A 20,886-nucleotide genomic window follows, 5' to 3' on the forward strand; every position below is an offset into this window, starting at 1 on the left:
TCTTCACAGAATGACGATGCATTCTCTACTTGTTATATAATTGAAAGGAGCTGATCAGCTATGTAGAGCAGATGGTTTTAGGTGTTCCGTAACAGTAACCTAATCGAGACTGTTTGCTAATTGATTATGTGGTTATTAATCCCTTCTGTATTTATGTTTTTTAATTTTACTTGTGTAAGCATTGTTTTCCAATCTTCTTCTAGAAAACTACAATGAACAAGTATGAGTTACCAGGTTTTATTATATTCCTGTAATACTGGAGAAAGCATTAAACTGATGAGAAGGAAATATGTTTTGAATGGGAAGAAGTATTCTTGATAGATTAAAAAAATGGGAGTGAAAACAACTTGAAATTACATATGATCCTGATTCCTATTGCTTCTTATTCTCAGACACCTATATCTATCAAAATAAAAATCAACAAAAATAATTAAACTCCTTACAAAACATTTCCACATGTTAAACCATTCCACAGAACTGTAAAAAACATTATGAAATACATGTTGCATCAGAAAATAAAAGCAACCTTAAGATGCTTATTGTAAAAATCTATGATTTTACTAAACATCTTTATACTATATTTTATAGGAATAATTTTTCTTCTGTGGAATGCTTTTAGTAATCTACTAAAACCACAGTTCCCTTGGTGCTCTTACCTAGCAGAGTTTAGCATTATTTCCCTGTTTAAGCTTTTGATTTTATACTGCCATTTGAGTACATTCATTTCTAAAAATCAAATATTTTCAGTCAGATATCCCTAATAGAATGCAGAACAGTGTCAACTGCTACAACCTCCTGCAAGTAAATATATACTAGACATAATTTTACGACACAAATGGTGCAAATACAGCAAAAAGATTCCAGAAAAACTCATTTAACACTTCCCACTTACTTCTGAGTGTATTTGCAACAACCATGGGCAATCAAGGCCAAGAAGTGATGCCTGTTGCCTTTTTGCTCACTCTTGCAATGTCTGTCTGCAAATTCTTGAGAAATTACATAAAACCTCCCCAGAAATTCAGGTGGTAATTTTTCAGAGAACTAGAAAAATTTGACTGAAAAAAACTTGGAAAATTAGCTCCACAAGCAGATGTAGATTCTGTCTCATAATGATTTAAGAAGCAAAAACCATTTCTTTTCAAGGATAGTGCTTTTTTTCAGAATTGAGTTTTTAGCTTTCTCTTCACTTGCCAAGGAAAAGTCCAACATTACATGACTGTCTAACAGAGAAAAAGAGAAACTTCCAGTTAATTTCTACTTGTGCAGTAAAGTTCTGAACTTTACCCTGCATTAGGAAATTATTTGGCCCTAACATCCTCAAAAAAACTTCACTTTCACACGTGAGCTCTACGTAAATGTACAAATATTCTGCTGAAAGCTAACTTTTACTCTGTATTGATGAATCAAATAATATATTATTTCTGACATATCTGCCTTATTTTCCAAGCCAAATCATGTATTTTGGCAACAGGTTTTAAATGTCTGACAATACATTCATTTGCGTATATTTCTTTTAACCATATATTCAAAAATATGACTTTGATATAAGGAATTAATGCATGTTTGGTTTCAGTTAGAAATTTTTTTCATCTAGGTTCACCTGTAAATAGCAGAGGCTGGGTAAGATCCTGTGTCATAACTGACCCTCACTCTACCCCGGTACAGCTCTACTGCTATATGATCCTTATCGCCTTTGTAGAGCAGGATCCCACTGTCTTCATCTGTGGCGATCTAGTAAAAAGAAAGAATCACTGAGAAAGAAGTAAAAATAAACAGCAAATAAAAATGCTGTATTAAGTGAATCAGAATTTACTGCCATAGTCTATTACTTCACAATAAAATTCTTCCTGGAAAGATAACCTGACAAATTTTGTTTTCTTCTATCACGAAGCATATCTACTTCAATATGAATAGTTATTCCAGTGATTTTTATCTCAAACTGTGAAAAGCTCTTCAAATGAATGAATAACAATTTTGGCTAATCTTCCACACCATATAAAGTAATTTACACTTTTTTCCAGGCAGTAATAGGACAAGGGGTAATGGGTTTAGACTTAAACAGGGGAAGTTTAGGTTAGATATAAAGAAGAAGTTCTCTACTGTGAGGGTGATGAGGCACTGGAACAGCTTGCCCAAAGAAGTGGTAAATGCTCCATCTCTGGCAGTGTTCCAGGCCAGGTTGAACAGAGCCCTGGGTGAAGTGGTCCAGTGTGAGGAGTCCCTGACTGTGGCAGGGGGATTGGAACTACATGATCTTAAGATCCTTTCTAACTCTAACCATTCTGTGATTCTTTGATTCCAGATCACAATCTACATCACAAGCAATCTTACCTGTAGAGTGATATTGGTTTGGGGGCGTATCTTTGCTGCCGGTATTTGTAGATAGGATTCTTTGTTGATGAAGTTTATACTGATCAGCTTTTCACATTTCTCTCCCTGGTAGCCTGATAAACACTGACAGATTGGTTCACTCTCTTTTATGATACACTGGGCTCCATTTTGACATTCATAATTATCACAAGGGCTGGTGCGAGGTAGAACCATTGGTGGTGAAAACTCACAAAACAAGCCACTAAATGGAAACAAAAAATTAGTATTGCCAAAAAAAAAAAGGCAACTTTGACAGAAGGCATACATGTTTGTACTGTCTTCAGATTTTCTCACCTGTATCCTTCTGGGCAAATACATGTATATCCATTAACTGCATCAGTACACTGTGCTCCATTTTTACATTTGTTGTCCTGGCAGTCATCGAAGTCAATATCGCAATGCTCACCTACATATCCAGGTGTGCAATCACATCTGTGAAACAGGAAAGCAAGTGGGATAGCACAGTGCTTATGGCAAAGTTAAGGAATTACTGAACTGTTTAAAACTCAAGAAAAAAAAACATTATTGTGACTTTTTGTGTAAAGACTATGTAGCTTAATCATTACTATATCAGGAATCCACACATGTGTTTGCTAATTACACATGCTTACTCATCTGAAATTATAGTGAAGATATACGTGTTTTAAATCTAGAGAGTCCTCATTACTAATTTTGACAGTTGTTCTTGAATTTACGAGTAATGCAGAATGTTACAGGACGTTGTAAGTGGCTTTGAACACTAAAAATAATCAATATGCTTAGTTGTTGAAGCAGAGACAAATAATCCTAAACTTTTATTGTACTGATATTTTCTTTGTCAAATGAACAGCTACACATTGCCCAATGCTCCATTATACAGTCTAGAGTTTATGCATAATTTGTTTCCCCTGGAAGTTCCATTTTTTAAAAAAATAAGATGTATATAATTGATTTAATTAGATCCTGTGATTCCCTCCTTGGTGGTGTTTCTTTTGGTATCTAAAATTTTCTTAAAGTGGAAAGAGTAATTTTTAATAGCTGTGTAACTTTATTTAAAATAGTTCAATCAAATATGTTTTAATTTTTATTCAACAATATATACAACTAAGAAGAGTGAGAAAAGAATATAAAGCATGCTATTAAAAAGCCAAGATACATTCTTTAAGTTACTGCATGTACTGTTCCTGATTTAAAATCTCAGAAAGCAACATGGAGGATTAATAAGCTAGACAGTAAAGTATAAGATGCCAGACCAGGTTTACAGAAGTGGCATGCAGAAAATAAACATAGCACACAACAACTGAAATCCCATAAGTTTTCTATTTTCTAATTGAAAATGATCAACTTTATTTCATTTTTATTTGCATATTTTATGTATGATTTTTTTTTTGCTGTATTTTAAATAAAATGTCATTTCATAAATAGCAAGAATGATACTAAATAATCTGATTTTAGCACAAAAGCATACGGTGCATAAACCAGGTACTCTTGACAATTGAAAGCTGCAGGTTTCCTGTATTTATTAACCTAAAGCCTATTAAAAACACTTTAAATTGTGCATGTTAATTAATTATGATAAGGATATGGTCTAATTAAATATAAGTTTTCCTGGGGATGAGCTTCTATAATTTTTACCTTCCAGCTTGCCTTCCTAATGTTTTTTCACAATTACTTCTCAGAAAGCAGTATAATTATTCCACTTCAATTAAATGCAATTATTTTCCTACTGTCCAAGCCCTAAAAGGGTTTTGTACAGACTATTTCATAGACTAACAGCTCTACTCTGCATTCCTATTTAAAATCTGACTGGAATTAGTGGAATTGGGACTGTTAAGGATAACAAAATTCTGTGAAACAGATTTAAGATAATAATGTAGTCCTGCATGAAAATAATGGCCTATTCTGCTGTAATGCTTAGTAATAACTGAAATCAGTATTTTGAGACTAGAACTTACTTCCACTAAAAGAAAATGAGAAGTTAAGCAGGATAAAAAAGCAGCAATTTAGATTCAGCTGGACTGTGACAGTATTTTAGACTTACTTGTATCCTTTGGGTGTCAAAATACACTTTGAGTCATGCTGGCAAGGATTCAGGTTTTGAGCACAGAAATCTAATTTCTCCTCACAGAGCTCACCTGGAATATAATGTATGCTTTCAATTCAGTGAAAATATCACTTGACCTGATATTTTAAAAGTAACTGCTAAAACTTTTTTTTGTTAACACTGAAATACTCATACTTCATGATATAATAATAAACAATACCTTTATAATAAATATTACAAAATATTAATACATAACAACAATAAATACTACTCTTTCTCATAACTCCTTTATAAAACTAAAATAGTTCAGTATCAATCAGCAATATGCCAAGCCATCAGTGTGATTTTTCTCTTACTTATTGCTATGCACATTACACAGAGAAATATCCAGGTTTAAACTATAAGTAATTTATTACCCCCAAACCCCTGTTAATATCACTGCACATCAATACAATTCCAATTATCTCCAAATGAAAACTTGATTTCTACTTTTTCTTAAATATGATTCTCTTTTTTTTGCATTTGTTAATGTGCTACTATTAAAATCTGTTGTGTCAAAAGTCAAAAAAAAGAATCTATGTCAAATGTCTACCCTTCCCTGCAGCTAGAAGCGGTGGCTATGATTTCCAATATTGGTATATAATCTAGGAAATATTTTAATATGGTTAAAATATGATTTTATTGGCAACTTTGTGACAAGGAAATACAGGTGTATAAACAGATCAACAATGTCTTGTTCCCTAACTAATCAGAAGATTCCATGAATCACTGGTTGTATCACAAAGTGTATCACTGTTTTATAAGATACTTATTCCAACATGCATATGAAGAATATATGTATAATCAACAGGTATAAAACCTATGCCTGCTGAATTCAGGGACTCACAGGTCTATCAGACTCTAAAACTACAGAAGGTGAAGGATTGCCCCTTGTCGTTCGTCAAGTAATAAAACATGAGCTAGTCAGCAAAGAGAAGTAGAACTGTAAACCAAAATGAGGAAGAAAAAAGCAGAAGATAGCAGCATATGAGCAGACACCTTCACGGCTCAGGTTGAACTTCCCTTTAAAGCAGGATAACATTTGGAATCCTTCAGTTTTACTTATCTGAGCATGGTAGTGTCCTGCAGTATAGTTAGTTCAAGAATCAGTATCTGCTGGAGGGCAGCCTGAGATTAAAATAGCATATGACGGCTTTACCGCTTTTCTTAACACAGTACTGAGGGTGAGGACAGCACCACCATGAATATGGTATGAGGAAAGGACAGCCCATTTAGGGACACAATTTGGGTAGAATCAGGAACAGGCAGAATGGGAAAAGGGAGAAAGTTACAGGATAATAGTATTGGAATGGAGATTTTGGAGAGAGTATATACCTTCCAGAATACATACACATGTGAGTGTATGTATATCAGTTCATCAGTTACTACTGCCATTAAGCAGTAAGGTTTCTAACATTTTACACTGCTCCTTGCAAGTACCTAGCGCCACATAGAAGCTTCTTCTTGCTTACACAGGCTTCTCTGGAATTATAGAAACACACATCATAACAAACTGAGAGCAACAGATTTAACAGATCCTCCAGAGACATTTGTCCTTTCCACGGCATGTGTGCCTGCACTGTAGTGTTTAAAACTGCATATCATGACTATGAATACTGACTACCCAAGTCTTAAGACATTATTTCCAGGACTTATTTCTTAGGGTATGTAGACTTTATTTCAAATGATGGACAACTAAGCAAAAACTTAAAAAAAATTGAAGAACATTAAAGCAAAGACAGAGAAAAAGCAAAACTGAACCAGAGCAAAGATGGTTATGTTGGATAAACTGCATCTGAAACATGCATGCTAAAGGTGGTAAGACAGGGGACCTCTACATGAGATAGCGCATTACTAATTTGCAAGTAGTGCATTTTCCCTACAAAAACAAATAAAGCTTTAACACAAGAAAATGGCCTTCGAGCACAGGTTACTTAACAGTCTTTGGGAAAGCTGTCAATAACAACATGATTTAGTCAATACATGTAGGAAACTGAATCAAGATCAAATGCAGGCCACTGACGATGACTAATACAAAGGATCTTAATTATATCCTCAAAGCCTCTTCAAAATCTGAATGGACTTACTAGTCTGGAAATGTGCAATTGTTATGACTAGGTCACTGCACAAAGAATCCTGAAATACCAGGGATTCTTTGCATCCCACTACGTATCAAATAAGAACCATATCCCCTTCACTTTTCAAGGGTTTTGTTCAAACAAATACAAATATAAGAGGTAGTAATTCTTCACATAGCATTTAGTCAATTTGCAGAACTTGTAATAGCTGAAATCCATTTAAAGGCCAGCAGCGTTCAAGAGTGAGACATAAATATGAGAACAGAAAATTCAGATTTTCAGGAACATGGAGTGGAATAATAAAAACATCACTTTAAAGCCTAGTTTGTGCACATTCCTATGGCTTAGAAATATATGCGTATGTCTGCACGTATGTGTATATATGCATACATATACACACCTCCATACAAATATCTTACGGCATATATTCTGTATTAAATTACATGCAGAACTACAAAATTTATGACACTCCAATTACAAATAATAAAAATGTCTGTTCAGTACTTCTGAGACTTGGACAAAAACACCTCTAAATTTTCCCCAAATTGCTGATTCAAACAGTGTATCAGAGACTTTCTGAAAGTGACCTACTGAATCTGTCTTACAAGCTGCGCTGGAGGTTTGCTGTATCTAGATAGATTCACAGTAGGAGTTCAGTGGAATCCCCCAAAATATGTAGAAAAAGGCAAATTAGGACTGGCATAACAGGAGCAAGTAATCTTACTGCTGCTGCCAATTTTACTGAACTAGCATTGATTTTGCTTCTGGATAGTAATCATGCCATGACTTACATTATTATTGGCTCAGACCTCTGAAATCTCTTGTGTGGCAAACAGTTTTACCAAGTAGTGTCTAAGCCTGTCCTTTTTTTCTTTTTTTTTTTTTTTTTTTGTTTTTATTCTCCTCCTGCCGTCCAGGTACTTCTGAAATACATGATTTCTTAAAGTCACAGGTAGATGGCCCTAATAAACTGAAAGCTGAATCACCTCATGGAAAGCTATGGGGTGCTTGAAAGTCTGAATTCCCAAATCATACCTGTGAATTCTGCACAGAGACTGACAGCTAAATTGGAAATTTGTTGCAAACAGGTTTACACTTTTGAAAAAGGAAGAAAAGCTTCCCCTTGCATTTGCAAATTGTATGAATCATAGAGAATCATATCACTGGAGTGAGCTTTTAATTAAACAGTGTGTTAGCAACTAGCCTAGTGAATCAAGGAAAGAACATGGTAAACATGGCAGTCCATGCAATGAAATAATTCTGTGAATTCCCCTATGAACAAGAAAGTTAGTTTTAGGTTAAGTACAGACTTTCATTATAAAAAGTAGTATTCATGACAGACTTGAACACAAGATTGGTAAAAAAATGCCAAGGAAAATTCAAGATGGAATTTAAAATATGTACATAAGATACTGAATTTCTGAATGAAAATATACATACTAGAACAAACCAAAATAACTCAAATACAAGGTCTCCATTTACACTGTTAAAAGATTTATATTCTGAATAAAGTGTTCCCATAACCAAAATATAACTGCTTGTGAAAAAAGTAATAGAAGACCTAAGTAAAAATTTGTGACAATGGAGTCTGAACAACTGAAGAATAGCTTCTTGGTAAAGCAACATCTCTTAGCATACTGAACAACCAATGTGTTATTCAGAATTTAACTGAGACAAGGTGAAGGGGAGAAAGCAATTTTGTTGAAATGAAAAGACAGTGATCAAAGTGAAACACTCATTGAAAGAAATATCAAAATTATGAGTTAGGCTCGTTGGTTTTACTGGAAGGAAATCTTAGAAAGTCTCCTGCTTTGGGAAGCATAATATAATGTTTTAAAAACATACTTCAAAATAATGAAAACAGATTGTGAAACAAATGTCTCAACTCAAGGAAGCTTGACACCAATGTGTGAGTACATTCTTTTATTCATCTAATAATACTGTAACTGAGGCTTCTATAAGAGTTGGGCTAAGCAACTATGGTTTTGAAAGATGGAAACATTTCTGTAGTTAGGCAAATAAGCAACAGATTAGTTTGTTTAAAAATAAGCAGTGGATAAAGTGTCAAAAAACCTATGAAAAGCTTCCAAAGTTTAACTAGAAACAGGAATAACTTTTTTCATAAAGTATCTTGCTTAATTAATCTAAGAAGCCTGGATTCTGGATTCTAGTAAAGAGTAGCACTGCAAACAGTGGAACTCTGCATGGTGGGCACAGTCCAAGGTCAAGACTGGAATATTTTCTGAGATTTTGCAGCCATATACAGAGGATGATGCAGACTCAAAACAGCCAGACAACACTATTAAACACTGATGATGAGTTGTGCATATTCCTTGGCGGAGTAACCGAAGTTTTAAGTTTGCTAGATTCACAGGTCAGTTTGCATTTCCTCTTATTATATTATTTATAGAGAGAATTAACATAATATAAATGTAATTCTAATGCTATAAATACTGGAACATGGTGATAATATGTCCCCTTCTTTTCTCAAGGCTGAACAGATCTTTAACTCTGGATTTTACAATATATAAAGACATGGAGTACAACAAATAATGAGGCACAATGCAATGAGGTAAAAAAAAAGGATTTACATTATTATTATTTTGAATAATTGGGCAATAAATTAAAAATACAGTCAAATAAAGCAATGCCAGCCACTGTATTTCTGAATGGAGACCTCTAACACAAATAGTTGCGGGCATCTGAATATAAAAACACACTGCTAATTACAGGGATGCTTACTGAAGAAACAAGCTTAAAATCACTAGTGTACTCACAAAGCTGGGTGTTATATAAGAATAAAAAATAGAGACAGAATGTGAAAGAAAGGATGGTCAGTTTTAATTATCAAAAACATGTTTTAGCTAGAAGATCTACTAGCCGTTCCAGAACTAAAATAACAAATATATATTACAGACTTACTGGTAATTGCTACAGTAACAGGATTTTAGATGTATATATGTACATATACATACATACATTCATTCATTCCAGCTTCTGATCTTGATTGCAAAATACTGTGAGTCAGCTTCTGCAGTATTTATGTTCCATCAATTAAGTATTATTATCTGCATCTTTGACTGGAAGTCTCTGCTTAATTACTTTTGACTCAAATAGCCAATAAGACTGTAGGAGTGGTTGGAAAATGTCGGTGACGTTTAACACACTATATACAGAAAAGTGCTACATTTTTATGAAGTCTTGAGTTTGATAAACATTAGACAACATTAATGATTTAAAGTCTTAAGCTCATTCAGAAAAGACAAAAAAATCCAGAATGCAGTTTATAACCAAAATATAAACATTTTGTTGGCATTTTAAAGTAAAATTCTAGATTTGATCCATTGATGGACTGTTCCTTTCACTATTGCTTATGTCTGTTCATCTATTCCCCATGCTTGTGGATCTCAGTGTAAGACCAAGTTTATTTGGTTTCATATTTCTAGTTGTTTTACATACATTGGCAGCAACAAAGAAATAGCAACTTTAAGGCAAGTAAGCTTTTAGACAATTATGGAAAACAAAGGATGGATCGTAGACCAGAATCAGAAATGGCAATGATCAATAAGTCGCAGGTTTCAAGGACATAATGTGTAACTCTCCCTTTAGGAAAATGCAGTGAAATTACCTTAATACTCAAGCTTTTAATATAAAATAGTCATTTGAAATATATTAAGCTACGTGTTTTACAATGAATGATGAAAAGCAAGAGTAGCAAAGGTATCTCTGTAATCTAAGAAGCTGTCACACTTCAGTGCAGTTCTTGTAAGAATGAGGATTATGATCCTGATTTAATAAAATAATTAAACCTTTTATCAAGTTTGATATGACATGATTTACATTTGATTACTTGCATGCTTAAATTTTAGGCAGGTAGTTATTTCATTACCAAGTGAATTGAAAGTAGTAACTCACTCCTTTACTTTAGAAGCAAGAAGACCATATAATTAAGTTTTGAACATGGAAAAATACCTCTCTCTCTCTCATCTATCTATCTATCTATCTATCTATCTATCTATCTATCTATCTATCTATCTATCTGTCTGTCTGTCTGTCTGTCTGTCTGTCTGTCTGTCTGTCTGTCTATCTATCTATCTATCTATCTATCTATCTATCTATCTATCTATCTATCTATCTACTTACCTACCTACCAACCTACCTACCTATCAATGTCTAGGGCTTGCCTAAGCTGAGTAATTACTTAAAATTATCTCCTCACCCTTTATTTTCCTACTACCATCACAATTCAAAAGATGTCTGGCATGATAAAACTGACTGATCCTCAAAGCAACTTACAGATCATCAATAGCTTTTATGTTCAGCTGACAAGATATTACAAGTATGTGTCACATACACATCTGCTTAATTTTGTTGCTGAATTTATTTCACATTCCCTGGATGTTTGATATTTTTCTTTGTGAGGATTTTGTTCCTGATATAATCAGTAATTTTAATATGTTATAATTCACACGTGTAATACATTTACAGTGACTATAATTCTGTTTAGAATCATTACCTTTCTACCTTTAATCACATTTAAAGACATTTAAACAGCAAGACTAATCATACACAGGTAACAGTTGCTTCAACTTGAAATGGAGACTTGAGTCTCTTCATAGTAGCATCTTCCCTTTACATTCCATTTGAAAAGCTGTTTTTTATGAACACAGAAATTAAGTTTTTCTTTTGATTTCTTAAGGTCCTGTAATTTGCGCTACTGCAGATCAGTGACAAAAAAAAATATCCATGAATTACAGATGTTAAACTAGTTATTTTAATCTGGTTTTTTTTTGTTTTGATTTTTTTTAATTAAAACCTAGAATAACCAAGAACTCGATGTTTCTATTTATTTGTACCGAGCTTGCACTTTTCCTAGTTTTTCTAGGGAAAAGTACTCTTTTCTAAAATCAACCAGTTTCATACTAGGATAGTAACAGAACAATGTAGAAAAAATAACTTAGGAAGTGACACGGCAAAAGAAAACAAGAGGCTTTCTATAAGTAATAATAAAATGCAAATATGCTAGCATGCCTAAATGGAATACGGCTTAAGTATGGAACACCTGTGGTTGGAATAATTTTCTGGAAATGTCTTGTTTTATCCATCATTTACAGAAATAATGTTGGCTCCCAGTTTAAGTTGGAAGAATTATTCATTAGATGTCTAAATTAATCAACATAGATGGTATAATTGTTGCCTTGCACAACCTGTTATTTCATGGATAATGAATATATTTTTATTAATAGTGAAATATTGCTTTATAGACTGTACAATATATTTATGAATTTAAATTAAAGGCAAATACACTACAAGATGATTCATTTGCTTTTAAAACTACATATGTAATTCCATAAATATATCATTGCTGACTGTGTTAGCTCTCAGACTGTATAGATGATCAGATTGTATCGAAGATGGTTTATCTCTTTTAGTGAGATAGGTGTTACGCAGAAACCTAGATCAGCAACACCCAAAATTAGTGTCATAAATCTCTTCACTACTACTTTTCTTGTATGATAGCCTCAGCTTAATGTGGTCATTTCAGTTTCTTCAGCTTTATACAGCAAAAAAGGCCACAGAAATGATGAGCAAGAAGATTGCCATTTTATACTCCAACATATTTTCTAGTACCATAAACTAAAACATTAAAGCAAAACAGAGCTATAAAACAGAAAATACATTCAAATGGAACCAATGTATCTCTTTAAGGTGATGAGAATAAAGATTTCAAAAGATCACCAGGGGAACTTTTTTTGATAGTCCTATCAGTGACTGCACACACTTTTAGTACATCTGAAAAAAAAGACAACAAAAGTAGTATTACAGTTCTCCTGCACAGCAATCTGCACCTTCAATGACCTTCTTTTGACATGTATTCACAGTAAGAGGCAAGTGCCTAATTTGCGGATTTGCAGTGAGCTTTCTAAATTACGTCTATATACGATTTATTTGATCATTTGTAAGACCTAAAATCCATGCACCTTTAAGGAAAGGAAAGTGAGAAACCAAAGCAAGTGAAAATAGGCTTAAAAGACAACTGACCTTTTTCCACTTCATTCAGATTAGCAGCTTGCAGTGACAAAGACAGAAGAGACAAGAGACTTTTTACATTGTAATACAACAGCATAGCACATTAAGCTAATGCACAACTATAGCAGCAGAGAGGTTGATATAGCAAAATGAAGCAAACTTCAGAGTCTCACCTACAGCAGAGCAAAACAAACAGAAAAGGTAAAAAGTACATGCCACTGGTGGCATAAGAGAGGTTTTACTTCTGGATCAGTTAGATATATGATCTAATGACTGATGGAAATGGGCAAGAGAAATGATCATCTGAATCTACAGAATGTACATAAAATGACCTTAAGTTTACTAGACTGAGATTAAAATAAAGGAGATGACAACGTTAAGAAAATAGCAAAGTTAAAGAGTGCAGGACATAGCGAGGTATTTCTATTTCTCAAGGTTTCATCAGTCTGCTGATTCCATTTGCTTACTGTTGTTCCACAGTTGCAGTCTGCGATCTTAAGAAAGCTCACAGTACATAGTGCAAATATAATTTCTTTGTCTTTCCACCTGTAACTGTGGAGATAATTCTAAAATTTAAATGAGGCAGAGAAACATGGATTAATTCTCAAGCACCATCATAATAAGCTTTTTAGACTGCTTGCTTTTAAACCAACACTGCATAATTGAGAAGTGTCAATTTTCAAGGGATTGTTAGAAAAGTAAAAAAGCGATTGTTGTTACACTGCAGCATTTTTCATAATTTTTGTATGCATTTTCAGAGCTAATTTGAGATTCTAACAAGCTCTCCACCTGAAAAAAAAAGTTTTAAAGGAGAATGATACCAGCAGGTTTCATCTGACTTCTTCCTTATACTGTGCTATGAAATGTAAAACATATTTGCAGATAACCATTCACCCAGAAAAATATTCTGGGCTAGTGCACTTCCACGTTCAGTACATATATGCTGTGACATCTCGAACACAGACACTTCAAAGTATTTCCAACAGAATTAAAAGAGAATAGGATGAGCCTACGGTGGTATTTTCATGGTAGGTACACTGTCCCAGTCTGCAGCATCTTACAGCTCATTGACTTTTTTGAGCTAGAGATAAGTATCTCTGAATTTAAAAAATCTTTTTACCTGCTGAATATATAGCTTGTTTTCCTGATTGTTAACCAACTTTTACCCAGCTAGTACATGAATTCATTTAGTGAAAAATACCTTTCATAAAAAAAACTCATTAGCAATATGCATATCTGTTAGATATCTACCTGTTAGAACAAACACCAAAATCCAGACATTTCATGTTCCTCATGAAATTCCCTGTATCCATACTGAACAGGGATTCTGTTGTTTATCTTTCAAATCAGGCTATAAGGCAGAGGAGAAAAATTAAAAAAAATCCTATAAAAAATTTGGTACCTCATGCACACTTGAGGCAACTCTAAGGTTAATTTATATTCTGAACACTACTATTTCTAGGTACTGATGTGTCCAGACTACTGTCAGTCAAATTCTTAACACTGAAAGTTTTTTAATTATTATGCAAGATCAAGGATGATGGACATGAAGACCCCTTGACTAGCTCAATGATTTATATTTTCTGCTTATAATAAATCTCAAAAATTACTTAGGATATCACATATTGTGTCCTATCCTCATATGCTTTGTCAGACAGTATACTGTAGAACTCTGCATTGTATCCTGCGGAATGAAAAAAATGAACTTTTGCTACAATTTTTGCCCAACTTGTCTGCAAAATGAATTGGGGCTCTTGGTGTTGGACGTTTAAAAAAACACCTGTCTTTGTTTTGGCAAGGTGCTGAAAAAAAATTGATGAGATGATGTAAATTCTCAACATTTTTTAAAAAGCAGCACAGCTAAAATTACTGATTACAAGTAGATTGATTTATTTTATACCTGGTGAGAAGATTCTTACCTACTCACATGACCTACTGACTTCTGTAGCAACTATGGGCAGGCATTGCCTCTGTAAAAGCAAATCTTTCTTTCCAAAAGAACTACAGTTAACCCACTTGCCATGTAAACTCACAGTATTTTCCTTTTAGAATTATGCACAATTATTAAGGATACATAAGGATATGTATTAAAAAATACATATCCTTGTGTTTTGACTAAAGAAGTACAACTGCAATACAAATGTCAAAAATGTTACCAGTGCTTATTCTCCTTTTCGCTCTAACCATGTGGATGTATGGGGAAATTCTACAATTGCTGTTCCAATTGATTATAAAACTTACATTTTGATTACAATATTACAGAAATGCAACAGGCACACTTAATCAAAGTTTAGGCTAGCACATGTAAAAAAGCCTTTATACCCACTCCATGGATATTTAATACAAACCAGTCTTTCCCACGGCGTACTGTGAATATAGCAAGCCATTGACTTTACTGCATTGACATGCACTCACAATGTCAAAAATGAAGAAATGAACACAGGTAAAAATACCTGCAAAGCTGCAGAGGAGGAATGCACCTGAAAATCAATTGTTTGCTACCTAAAAGATATATGAAAGCTTTTAGCATGAAGCCACTGAACAGGAATACCAGACTGATGTGACTTTGATTTGCATTCTGCCAGCCTACCTAGTGAATAACTCATCCCATTTTTAAAGGAGATGGTGATTGATCCCAGGGGAGGTGAAGCTTGACTCACATGTACCTGAAACAGCTGTTGTCAGAGAAATAGCAAACACCCGTCTCATTGATGCTGTTACCTGTCATTTTCTAAAGCTTGAATTGCCCATTGCACTTAGGTATTAAGGTATCAAGCAAACCAGTATTTTGTGTAAGCAGATTATGCCTGTTCTTCCAGATGTGGATCATCCAGTTATTATTACATACCTTATTTTGGTTACTTATACTTTTAATCTCTATTGTTATACATACTATAGGTCATTCTGTATGGAGAAATTTCTACCAAATGTTTACCTATCATATGTACTGGATGAACACAAATGTTAGATTATGAAGTTGCATTTCTTATACTTCTGTTCTATCATTTTCACTCTCTATGGGTTTCCAAGATTTAAATATTGACTTTACGTCTGAATGCCCTAAAATATTTGAGCAATCCAGTAAGTTGTAGAACTAATGATGGAAAAACCTTGGATTAAACAGGAGTTAGCTGTGTTTTCAATAAATGAAATTAATTAAGAAGTTTACCTCTCCTCATAGTTTTCGACAGCTCAAATCTGATTGACTGATTAAAATAAAGATATAGGATGGCTGAGTAGAATTAATTTCCAAGTGCTGATGTATTTTACATTTCCTTTTTCATGCATTTCAAGTCATGGTTTTATGAATTTAAGCTCTGTGTTCTCCTAGTGGTCAACTAGCTGTCATAAAATAGATCCGTCTAGTTAGAAAAACTATAAAACAGATCAATGTAAACAATAGATCCTACTTTTTCTCCAGTGTTGATGCTCTAACTATCCTCCATTCCCACAGAGATGATGACGGCAAGCAAGAGACCCTCTGTGTCAAAAATAGGAAAATGCTTTGGCTTGTCTGTCAACTGATAGAAACAAATTAGACACTCAGTAATGAGTTGTTTTTTTTTTTTTTTGTTACGGTTTCTCTCTGTGATAGAAGAGAAAGAATCGCACTCTACATTCATGTTTCTAACGGAGAACAGGACAACACCCAGGGGTGTCAAATTCAGTTCCCTACTGGTACAGACACATCCTTTTCTGTATACAAGGTAAAAGCAGAATATTTTTCACATTTCTACACCTACAGAGGTTCTTCACTGGGATGTCTGGGTTAGGTATACAGTAGGGAGGGACAAATACAGAATCAAAATTCTATAATTTCAAAAGTAACAAAGGAATTAGTGAGTGGCCATTCAGTCTTCTTTTGACTATAAGCCATATAGGAGAAAAATATGGATGTAAACCTGGCTTTTAGTCAAGTATAGAGTAACTACTAATTCACCTACAAACTGAAAAAATATTATTGTTCTGCTAGGAATTCTTAAATCACTTGTACTTTCTCTTATACTCCTACCTGTATATTCTGGTGGACAAAGGCAAGTATAGTTATTGATTCCATCCACACAAGTAGAATTATTTTCACAGTCATTGTCTTCACAGTCATCAACATTTACTTCACAGTTTTCACCTTCGAATCCATCTGCACAAGTGCACCTGTAATACAAAAACAAAACTAACCACATTGACATTTTAGCTGGGAAGACCAGGCAAGAAGTTTTGTAATTAATAGGTTCAATAATTCATAATCATTATCCCATAAAGGAACACAGCTGATATAATATAAAAAACCAAACATAGTAAACACTACCAAAATAAATTTTGCATTTTAAATTACAGAAAATAAGCTTCTAAATTTATGCCTTGATCTATACAAAAAAATACATCAAAATAAACAGCAAATGCAAAAGAGCTCTGAAACATGACTACATGTATATTTTCACATAAAATGCGCTAACTATAATTTCTGCAGCTTTCATTATAAGATTGCTTTGATATTCAAAATAAATAGTGTTTAAACAAACAAATGGAAAAGGTCAAATTCTGAGACATGACTATGTCAATTTAAATTCTATAAGCATAATATTAAGATGTATACACTTAAGTTTTAATAGAAAACTATTTAATCTTTGGGCAGAATTTGGATTAAAAAATAAGATTAATGACATAATGAATTGCAGGATAATGAATTGCATCTTTTTGAAGTGTCATTTCTAACAAGCTTGAGGTGTAGATTATTAAATGAATAATACTTTCACATAAGAAAGCAAAAGAACTTTATTTCATAATTCATGAAGTACATCTGGAGTAATTGTACTGTGTGATTAAATAACTCAAGATTAAAAATGCTCACAGCATGTTTATCTGCTGGCACAGTGAGTTTCAGATGAATCATTAATTTTCTGTTTCACTGGGATTTACATTTTATCATTTACATGCTGTCTGTTGAAGTAATACACACAACAACAGATGAATTGTGAGTTTTTTTCAGCAGGGATCTAGCTAGCTATTAGTTAGCATAATGGAGTCAATACTGTGTTGTCTTGACCTGATATGCCTCCACTAATCACAATCATTTGTTACTGTTTTTAACAGTTTCAGAGCTTTAGAAGCTTTCCAAGGACAGCAACATGTTCTGAAAACTTCAGAAGCAGTAAAAAATCTGCCTTTGTGGTTCACTCACTCACAAACACAGAGAACCTGAATATTAATACCAAAATTATTTCAGCACACAAAACTCCATAGTTTTACATCCCTTTCTTACAATGAAAAGCAACCTACCAGAAACCATCTTTTTCTCCTTCTTTCAAATGACAGGTTCCACCGTGGTGGCATGGGTTACTAATGCAAGCATGAATGGGAGTATCACAGTCTTGACCCTATGAAGGGAACAATGATTATAATTTAAGAAGAACATACAGACACTACTGGAAGGGAGCCAAATAAACCTCAAGGGTTGTTAAGAAGCAGCTTACATTTCAGTGAGCTTTTTCCTCTTCATTCAGTACCTACCTTGAAACCATATGGGCAAGTACATCTATAGAAGTCAACTGGATCATTGTTGCAGGTTCCATCATTTTTGCATGGATTTGATAAACAGGGGTTACACTTAGCAAGAATATTAACATCCACAGGCCCTTAAAAATACAAATTAAATAGTCAGAAACAAACAACGATTTATATTTGATAGGATATACTTGCCATTTTGCTTTAAATTTAAAATGAAATTTATGTTTTAGACTTTGTGGTGTTTCCGTATGAATAAAATGCTGGACTGTCCTTAATACTTTTGAGATGACCAACTAAATCTGAATGGGATTCTTAGTTTAATTATCACTTTAATTATCACTTCAAGAAAAAAATAAAGCTTATCCCATCCTCTGAAATCTGTACAGTTCTCTTCCATGATGATTACCTTTCCTTTATATTAACAAAATGATGAATAGAATTGCAGCTTTAACCTCTTTAGAGGGTAAAAATTAAAAATTGCCCGTGAGAAAAAGAACTATCACAGTTTGCAGTCCTTCCCTAATGGTGTTACTGAAAAGACTATTTTAAATGTACTTTTAATTTACATTTTATTTGCAGGGTCAGAGATCTCTAAATGAACTGGTAAAATTACTTGTAAATTGTTTGAAGATCTGTGAACTGTAAATTACATTGTTCAAGCTATGTCACCGTAAATAGCTCTGTATTCTGCCTTGCCCCCTTATGGAGTCAGTCACAGTCCTGTCCATTAGTGCATTAGCTGAGCCCACAAAAAATGCAGACTATACCATGAACCTATGGCTGTAATCCATGCTTGCAGTCTAGTTTTTAAACTAGTGATTATAATGACAGAGTTCAGAAATTAACATTGAAAAAATCTTAGGAAGCCAGACTTAGAGCTTTGGCCTACATAAATCTTATCCTCATATATAAATATTTTTTAGATAATTATCTTTCTGTTGTTTTGCAATTTAAATACAGCCTTTTCATGGTGAATTTTCAAGTTAGGCACCATCAAATTTTATATTATTTTTTGTCAAACAACCAAAGAAATCACTGCTTATTTGTTAAAAATTAGAAATCACCCGAGTATAAATAATGTTTCTTTTTCATACACTTTGTGATAGAAAAAAGTGATAACTCTAAGAGAAAGTAGATGACTTGGCCAAAAGCCTATTCAGAGAATAATCAAACATTCTCTGTTATCTCCAGCTCTATTGCCTGATGACATTACTGCCTCCAGCTTGATTTCAGATCTCACCTATGAAAAAAACTTCAGCTATCCACAAGTGATTTGTACATTTCAAGGAATAATGAGTGATTTCTTCTAACCAGACACAGAGTCAAAACTCCTGAGACCTACTGGTAGAACTGCACGATTGTTCCATAACAGGCTTTACTCAAAATGAGACAGACTGCAAAGGTTTTTGAGCTAACAGGCACTTTTACTGAGATATAGGGCTTTGGGAGGTTTAAAACCTGGATATATTTACTTTCTTTTCTTATTTTTCTTTGCAAAAATAATCTCCGATGAATCATTGTAAAGGAATGGGCATGGAAGGAAGACATGATTATATGAATTCAGCAAGGGCTGTTAAACAAGGAGAGGTTGACATTTTATTTATCTGTTTGTTTATTTATTTTTGAATCTGCAGTTGCTGGTACCCTTCCGTGTCACAGCTTGCAGCAAATCCAGAGGGATGAACATGGTAATCTGTGATAAGATGCTTACTGCCAAAGCCACAATCTGTAGGGATCATTGACTGTCTGGTCTCCATTACCTTATTTTGTAAGAGAAATCTATACCTGATTAAAATTTCTGTTAGACCAGCAAACATCAGAGGTAAAAGAGTTGAAACATGCACCATAGAATTAAAATCTAGAAAGTCCTGCCTGTGTACTCTAGAGTACTGCTGATTATTTCTAGAATACATTAAGAGGTTCTATAAAAAAAATAAAGTGCAAGAGGCACATATTTAAAAACCAAAAAAATGGAAGCACTATGCTGTAGCATGAAGTCTATGCTTCCTTGTCTCAACCATTCTGAGCATCATATCCTCTTTTCTACTTCTGATGCAATAAAAAGCTAAATATTTGGCATGAATTAAAAAACATTCAGCAACTAATGTTATTTGCTGAAACAGATTAGCAATCTTAATTTCACTTCCAAAACAGAGCCAGAAAATGGCTACCTAAGTCTATATATACCATTCTATCTGAAGTTGGGCTGCGTTTATTTCAAACTATTATTTATATATTATCCAATAAAATATTTATTTTGATTTATTATTCTTCTGTTGCAAGATCAAAAAATTGAAATGCTTCAGGTATTTTTACTGAAGGCTAATGGAAATCCAGTTCTGGTACATATTTTCATTTGCACTATACTGTTCCTTTTCTCTTTCAAAGTGTTAAAAGTCTTGTATATAAAAAAGCATTGGGTTCATAACCTATTATTTAATTTTTCATATTGTAGACATTGTTGAATAAGCCCTGGCTGGAAAAAAATCCTTAAAAAAAAAAAAAAGCAGCATTCTTTAGTAAACAGTGAAAAGCTAACTGTATTTTACTGACATTGACACACACATGTAGCTACCATTTTCGAAGAAAAACATGACACAATTTTTCTTTTTCTACAGAAAACTTGCAAGAAAAACTTTCAGCTCTGACATTTTATTACTCCTATTCTCTCTTGCATTTGGCCTCAAAATCAGTATCTACACAGATTCACTTACACTAAAGCTGCTAATGAAATCACAAATTTTATTGCAATACAGTGGAAACAGTCATTTCAGTCAATTTTCAAAACTCAAACCCAGGCTTTTAAAATAAGAAAACTGTTCACACAATATGTTAAATGAT

General features: G+C 33.5%; 1 protein-coding gene across 7 annotated transcripts in view; it reads right to left on the minus strand.

The window, feature by feature from the left end:
* Positions 1-20,886, minus strand: part of SLIT2 (slit guidance ligand 2) — a 268,218-nt gene that overhangs the window by 14,585 nt on the left and 232,747 nt on the right. For 5 of the 7 annotated variants that reach the window (XM_057405644.1, XM_057405643.1, XM_057405650.1 and 2 more), the window contains 8 exons: positions 18,049-18,173; positions 17,818-17,915; positions 16,553-16,692; positions 12,553-12,579; positions 4,391-4,484; positions 2,665-2,802; positions 2,332-2,572; positions 1,601-1,731 (listed from right to left, as the gene is read on the minus strand). In XM_057405644.1, coding sequence (XP_057261627.1) covers positions 1,601-1,731; positions 2,332-2,572; positions 2,665-2,802; positions 4,391-4,484; positions 12,553-12,579; positions 16,553-16,692; positions 17,818-17,915; positions 18,049-18,173 — 994 coding nt within the window. The remainder of the gene's footprint in view (positions 1-1,600; positions 1,732-2,331; positions 2,573-2,664; positions 2,803-4,390; positions 4,485-12,552; positions 12,580-16,552; positions 16,693-17,817; positions 17,916-18,048; positions 18,174-20,886) is intronic. The other 2 variants (XM_057405646.1, XM_057405645.1) reach the window with 1 other exon arrangement.

The sequence above is a fragment of the Pezoporus wallicus genome, unplaced genomic scaffold (assembly GCF_028554395.1).
Source record: "Pezoporus wallicus isolate ANWC-B61680 ecotype Strahan unplaced genomic scaffold, APGP_CSIRO_Pwel_v1 contig_642, whole genome shotgun sequence".
Taxonomy (NCBI): domain Eukaryota; kingdom Metazoa; phylum Chordata; class Aves; order Psittaciformes; family Psittacidae; genus Pezoporus; species Pezoporus wallicus.